The sequence below is a fragment of the Harpia harpyja genome, chromosome 7 (assembly GCF_026419915.1).
Source record: "Harpia harpyja isolate bHarHar1 chromosome 7, bHarHar1 primary haplotype, whole genome shotgun sequence".
NCBI classification, from domain to species: Eukaryota; Metazoa; Chordata; class Aves; order Accipitriformes; family Accipitridae; genus Harpia; species Harpia harpyja.
The window spans coordinates 8675247-8681324 of record NC_068946.1 but is presented as its reverse complement, the minus strand read 5'-3'; the positions used below and the strand labels follow the sequence as shown (position 1 = coordinate 8681324).

Sequence of the window (6078 nt, the reverse complement as noted above, 5' to 3'; positions counted from 1 at the left end):
ATTGGCCGGCGGCGAAGAGGTGTCTGTCGATGATTGGAAGGCGCGGGAGCGGCTCCTGGCGCTGATTGGCTGCGTTCGCCCGCCCGCTTCCGGGGAAGCTTGGCGCCGGTGAACAAGATGGCGGCGGCCGCGGTCCGTCTGTGGTGGCTCCTGGCGGTGGCGGCGGCCGGGGCTGAGGGGGGGCCCCGCACCCTGGTGCTGCTGGAGAACGGCAACCTGCGGGACACGCACTCGCTCTTCTTCCGCAGCCTGGCGGGTAGGGCTAGGGGAGGCGGCTGGGGACCCCGCGCCGGGCTGAGGGAGGAGATTGGGGTTCCCTGGGGCTGAGGGGGGCGCGACTGGGGTCCCCTGGTGAGGCTGAGGGAGGAGACTGGGGGGTGACGGGGGTCTTTGGGGTCCCCCTGGCCGGGCTGACGGAGGAGGTTGGAGTCCCCTGGGGGCGAGGGGGGCGGTTGGGGTGCCCTGGTTGGGCTGAAGAAGGAGATTGGGGTCATCTGGGGGGGGGGGGGTTGGGCTCCGCTGGTCAGACTGAGGGAGGAGATTGGGGTTTCCTGGGGGAGAGGCAGGTATTTGGGGCCCCCTGATCAGACCGAGGGAGGAGATGGGGGTGGTTTCCCCAGCCGTGCCTGTGTTTTGGGTCACCTGCAGCATTGCTCCCCGCTTGATGGGTGTCAGTTGGGCATCTTTGCAACAAAGGGTTTTTTCAGGGGATTGATACCCCTTGGTTTTACGTGGGAACACCCCAGTGGTGCTCCTAGAAAGCTCCTAAGCCACTTTTTTCCAAAACACAGCTGTTTATGGGGGAAGTAAAACTCAGGATCTTGATGCTGTTTTGCTGCTACAATGTGTCGATTTTGTGAGATGCGAAAGTTGTCAATTTTGTCTTGCGGCTGCAGACAGGGGCTTCGATCTCACTTTCCGCACAGCGGATGATGCTGGCCTGTCCCTGATAAAATACGGAGAATTTCTGTATGACAACTTGATCATCTTCTCACCATCCATAGAAGGTAAATACGGGAGGGGGAAACTCAAGCACTTTTGTAGCTTGGTGGCATTTTTGGAAGGGGATTTCTGTTTTGTGAACTTTAATTAAATCTTGCACTTTGGATGTTATCCTTTGCATCTTGTACCTGGTGGCAAACTGCAGGTACATCCAGGCCCTTAACGGTGGTTCTTGCAGCTACAATAGAAATTATGTGGTGTCTTGCTGTGGTTTAATTCTGCCGTGGTATTATTTCTGTGAACAAGTCATGAATTTCTGGCATGCACTTTCAGATTTTGGTGGAAACATCAACGTGGAGACCATCACCGCTTTCATCGATGGAGGCGGTAGCGTCCTCGTTGCCGCCAGCTCAGACATCGGTAAGTACAAACACTTGTCAGAGCAAATTGGCGTGTTTCAGCCACTTCTTGTGGCTGAAACCTTGTAGGCAGCACCTACACTGCTTACACTCTGCAATGAGCAAATAGTTTATTCGTCCTTCTCTGAGTTCCTGCAACAAAACTGGTGAGAAAACGCAGTTTCTCATTGGGAACCTCAAAGTTTGTACTGTAAGGAAATGGGTGGTAAATAGCTTTTATTGACATTTTGAATAGGAATTTAGCTGGGGGAGGTTGTGTTGCTCCTCAGGGTTTGGCTCATAGAGTGCCGAATGCGTGACTCTAAGCTGAACTTACTTTTTATTTTGGGCGCTGAGACTGGCATTGTGTCCTGAACGCGCCATGTAACCAAGAATCCATTTTGTCCTTCCAGGCGACCCGCTGCGAGAGCTGGGCAGTGAGTGTGGGATCGAGTTTGATGAGGAAAGGACAGCTGTCATCGACCATCACAACTACGATATATCCGACCCCGGCCAGGTAAATGGATATATCGGCACGTTTTGGGTTTTATTAATGAGTACTTAGGTGTAAAGGTTTGGGCGTGAATCTTCTGTCCTTGTTTTCCCTTTTTTCCTCCATCCATTCTCTGTTTTCTCAGCTTCCTCCCAAGAAAGTCATAAATAGTTCTGCTTGATAGTGTGACATAACACTGCAAAGCTGTGCACGTTCAGGGTCTCTGCCCTCAAATCCATCTTTCTGAATTTCCTGGGTTTGATCTTTCCACTGCCCTGAGTAGTTTCAGATTGCCACCGTGTCTCCAGCAATCACACCACAATTAATGGCGGCTTTGAACCACGCCGAAGCGTGTTGTGTGGGGGGGAATTTTGCTGGTGGGTGAAGCCCGTCAGACACTGAGTGCGATGCTTCGGATGTGGGAAGGGAGATGTTCAGTCCCAGAGATCAGTATAGAAATGTACACGTTTCTACGATTTCCCCCCCCCCCCCAGTGTCACCCCGTACTTTAAAATAAAAACCTATATTAAGGTCTGAACTAAATACATTCCGCTAATTCTTATTGAAACTAAACCGTTGAAATAGTACATGGACATTGTCCTAGTTTAAGGATGAAAGTTGCTAAATATGGGACAGTAAAATACTGTAGGTATTGCTATCTTTATCAAAAGGTGGTTTACATTTCCTTATGTATCACTGTTAATTTAATTTGATCATAATTACACAAAAAAAATGCTGGTTTTTTGCTTTTTTAATTGAATTGTAACATTCATCCGACAGCTGCTCAGTTCTAATCGTCTGTAAAAACAAAGTTAACTTTCAAATAACAAGAGAAGCTGTTACTTGCCGATAGAACCTAACAAACATCAACCCACCTGCCCCTACAGTGCGTTCACGCCCATCTCTCTCCTTTCTCCCAGCACACGCTCATAGTTGCAGATGCTGAAAATCTCCTGAAGGCCCCCACCATTGTGGGTAAAGCGGCACTGAACCCCATCCTTTTCCGAGGAGTTGGGTAAGCGACCTGCAGCGCGGCGTGGGAAGGGGGGTGAGGTAGCTGTTGTTGGGGAAGCAGAGCAAAAATACTGGTGGTGCTGTGAGGTAAGCGTAGGGTTAGGGGCTGTGACACTAAACGTGAGCAATCTCTCTTGATTTCAGATAACAATAAAAAGAAAAATCTCCAAAGCAGCTTAGTTGTTGACTTAGGAATGATTCTTAACATAAATTAGTGAAGCTTGACTTTGTATCTTGAGGAAATATTTCATTTCTTGGTGTGTGCAAGCTCTGCGGTTGTCTTGCCACATCCAAAGGGTGAGGAGGTTCCTGCGTGTTCCTCTGGGTGTGGGGGGCCCTGGGGGGTCTTTGTGCTGCTCACCGTGCCTCTCCCTGCAAGGATGGTGGCTGATCCTGACAACCCACTGGTGCTGGATATCCTGACCGGTTCTTCTACCTCTTACTCCTTCTTCCCAGATAAGCCTATTACTCAGGTACGGTCCGTTACTTGTTCTTCTCTTTTGGGCTACACTACTACAATGAAGTCCCTCAAATATCGGCACCTTGCAGGGAAAAAAAGCTGGAGTGTTTAATCTGGTGGATTTTGAAAGGGTCAGGCTGTCATCTGCTTTCTGACATTGCCCTGGGAATCCTCCTCTTTGCTTTTCGTTGGTGGGAAAACGTCCAGTGTGAGGGATGCTTTGGAAGAAAGGCCAGCGTAGATCAAAGCGTATCTCCTGGTTTCATTCCCGTCGGAGAGGGCAGAAGCTGTGAATCCTGTTACTGGTTATTCTGAGCTTCTTGGCTTCTACTTAAAGGCAGGCTGTGCTGGCTACAGTCAGACTGTTCCACCCTGCAGCAAACCGGAGATTAACTCTTCTTTAATCATCCCTAAATGGGTTAAACGCTCTCCTAAATACATTCCTTTTCAGTACCCGCACGCGGTTGGGAAGAACACCCTGCTGATCGCGGGACTCCAAGCCCGGAACAACGCCCGTGTTGTTTTCAGTGGCTCCTTGGATTTCTTTAGCGATGCCTTCTTCAATTCCGCTGTGCAGAAAGCTGCCCCTGGCTCCAAGAGGTACGTTGACTTCCTGGTGTCCCTGGCTGAGGAATATCTGGGGAGCTGTTTGGTCAAGAAAGTCCTGGGAAACAGGCAACAAATACCCATGTTACAGGAAATGGGAGAAAGCTTGAATTAAATCGTGGGTGACGCGTTCCTTTGGCCTTGTGGAGCAAAGCGCTTTGGGAAGCAATTCCCTCCTTTAACCCCAGCTAGCTCTTTGTTGCTTTCACATCTATTAACGGTTTGGGTTTTGGCGTGTGGTGTCTTTTTTTGGCGTGGCTGCCATGCTTTCTCAGCCTTCCTTTGTCTGTAGGTACTCGCAGACGGGTAATTACGAGCTGGCTGTTGCCTTGTCCCGCTGGGTGTTCAAGGAGGAGGGAGTGCTGCGCGTCGGAGCGGTGTCCCACCACCGCGTGGGGGAACTTGCGCCTCCCCACGCCTACACTGTCACCGATCTCGTGGTAAGGCTGCCTGCTTGGGGCCTGCGGTGCGGGCAGGAGGGGACATGGGAGCTGAAAAAGGAACTTGGGGAAAATTTGAACTGGGTACGGGTCGACGTTCGTTTTCAGCTATCGCTCATTAACTTCACACGTTGTGGGTTCGTTCCAGGAGTACAGCATCATAATTGAAAAGCTTTCTGACGGCAAGTGGGTCCCCTTCGACGGAGATGATATTCAGCTGGAGTTCGTCCGCATCGATCCCTTCGTGCGGACCTTCCTGAAGAGGAATGGTGGGTTTCCCTCGCCACCCTGGCTCTGCATTGGGCAGGTGTTTTTGCCGCTCAGCCTAGCAGCGTTGTCGCGAATGTCACCGCTGTCTCTTTTCTCAGGTGGCAAATACAGCGTGCGGTTCAAGCTGCCGGACGTCTACGGAGTGTTTCAGTTTAAAGTGGATTACAACCGGTTGGGTTATACCCACCTCTACTCCTCCACCCAGGTAAGCGCGGTGGGAATTAATCGCCGGAGAGGGAAGGGTGCCGGGGCTGCCAGACTCACAGGCCCGCTCTCTCCCCTCCCAGGTGTCTGTCCGTCCTCTCCAGCACACACAGTACGAACGTTTCATCCCCTCGGCGTACCCGTACTACGCCGGCGCCTTCTCCATGATGGTTGGCCTCTTCATGTTCAGCATCGTCTTCCTGCACATGAAGGAGAAGGAGAAATCTGACTGAGCTCCCTGTGGGAGGAAGAGCCTTTTCCCCAGCGCCAGGCAGGGACAGGCAGCGCTCGGGACCCTCGTTGGTAACCGTGCGAGAACTGGTAGGTGCCAGACACGCTGTGGATTTGCGTTTGGTCTTTTTTATTTTTACACGTGGAAGAGGGATTAATAGGAAAGAAAATGAAATTTTTGGGGGAAATCTGTTGCTGAAGTGTCTGCAGAGCCAGAACTGTGACGCCTCTGGTGTTTTCCCTTGACGAGTTCGCCATGTTTGTCTCCCCCCGCGGTGGAATGATTTCGATTCGAGATTAATTCCATTTTCAAAATAAAGTCTCGTTCCTCTCGCCCTGGGTTGAAAGAAGTGAATTCACCGCGTGGGGCTTTCACCCGCGTCCCTGGACTCGCGGGTGGCACCTGAGGGACATGTCTCCGCATCTCCCTCGCCAGCTCGGGCTGTTCTGTGGGGTGGGCTGCGAGGGAACGGTCGGACGGTGCTGAGGCCAGAGTGCGCCGAGAGACAAAAGCGGGGAGTCTGGGCCGTGCGGAGGGGCTTGGGGCGCCCCAAAAAGCACACCGAGGAGTCCGGGATGTCTCCAAAGGCACGCTGAGGAAGATGGAGCACCCCAAAAAGCCACACCCTGTGCCCCAAAATGCAAACGGGTGGGTGCAGGGACACCTCTAAGGACTCACCGAGGGCCTTGGAGCACCCCAAAATGCACACGGAGGGGTCTGGGGAGGAAAAAGCAGCCGGAAGATGCGATCCCAAGAAAACCAGGGTGCAGCGGAGGAGCCGAAGGGGTGGGGGACAGAGCGAGCGGCTTTTGGGGTGCGCCGGGGCTGTTTTGGGGTGGAAGAGGGGCAAATGGCCCTGGGGTTTCCTCCGTCCCTGCCATGCTGCGGGGTGAGGGGCGCTAGTGGCCAGCGATGAATACAAGGGGTGAATAAGGGGGTGGGGGCGGGGCCCCCCCGGCGCAGGGGCACAGGCCCCTCCCACGAGCCGTCGCAGGGAGAGGGGGGCACTTCCCCCGCCC

The 6078-nt window shown here is 52.8% G+C and overlaps 1 protein-coding gene across 1 annotated transcript; it reads left to right on the top strand.

Moving 5' to 3' along the window:
- Positions 1–68: 68 nt before the first annotated feature.
- On the top strand, positions 69–5391 carry DDOST (dolichyl-diphosphooligosaccharide--protein glycosyltransferase non-catalytic subunit). Its single transcript, XM_052793527.1, has 11 exons — positions 69–256; positions 897–1007; positions 1276–1362; positions 1754–1857; positions 2754–2848; positions 3227–3320; positions 3759–3907; positions 4206–4353; positions 4502–4622; positions 4722–4828; positions 4911–5391. Exons 1-11 carry the CDS (start codon positions 118–120, stop codon positions 5058–5060), a joined length of 1305 nt encoding a protein of 434 aa, XP_052649487.1. The 5' UTR covers positions 69–117; the 3' UTR covers positions 5061–5391.
- Positions 5392–6078: the final 687 nt, after the last annotated feature.

Coding starts and splice junctions, on each gene's coding strand:
- DDOST (XM_052793527.1), top strand. CDS start 118: ATGGCGGCGGCCGCGGTCCGTCTGTGGTGGCTCCTGGCGGTGGCGGCG. Junction 257..896: donor CTTCTTCCGCAGCCTGGCGG/GTAGGGCTAGGG, acceptor TTGCGGCTGCAG/ACAGGGGCTTCGATCTCACT. Junction 1,363..1,753: donor TGCCGCCAGCTCAGACATCG/GTAAGTACAAAC, acceptor TTGTCCTTCCAG/GCGACCCGCTGCGAGAGCTG.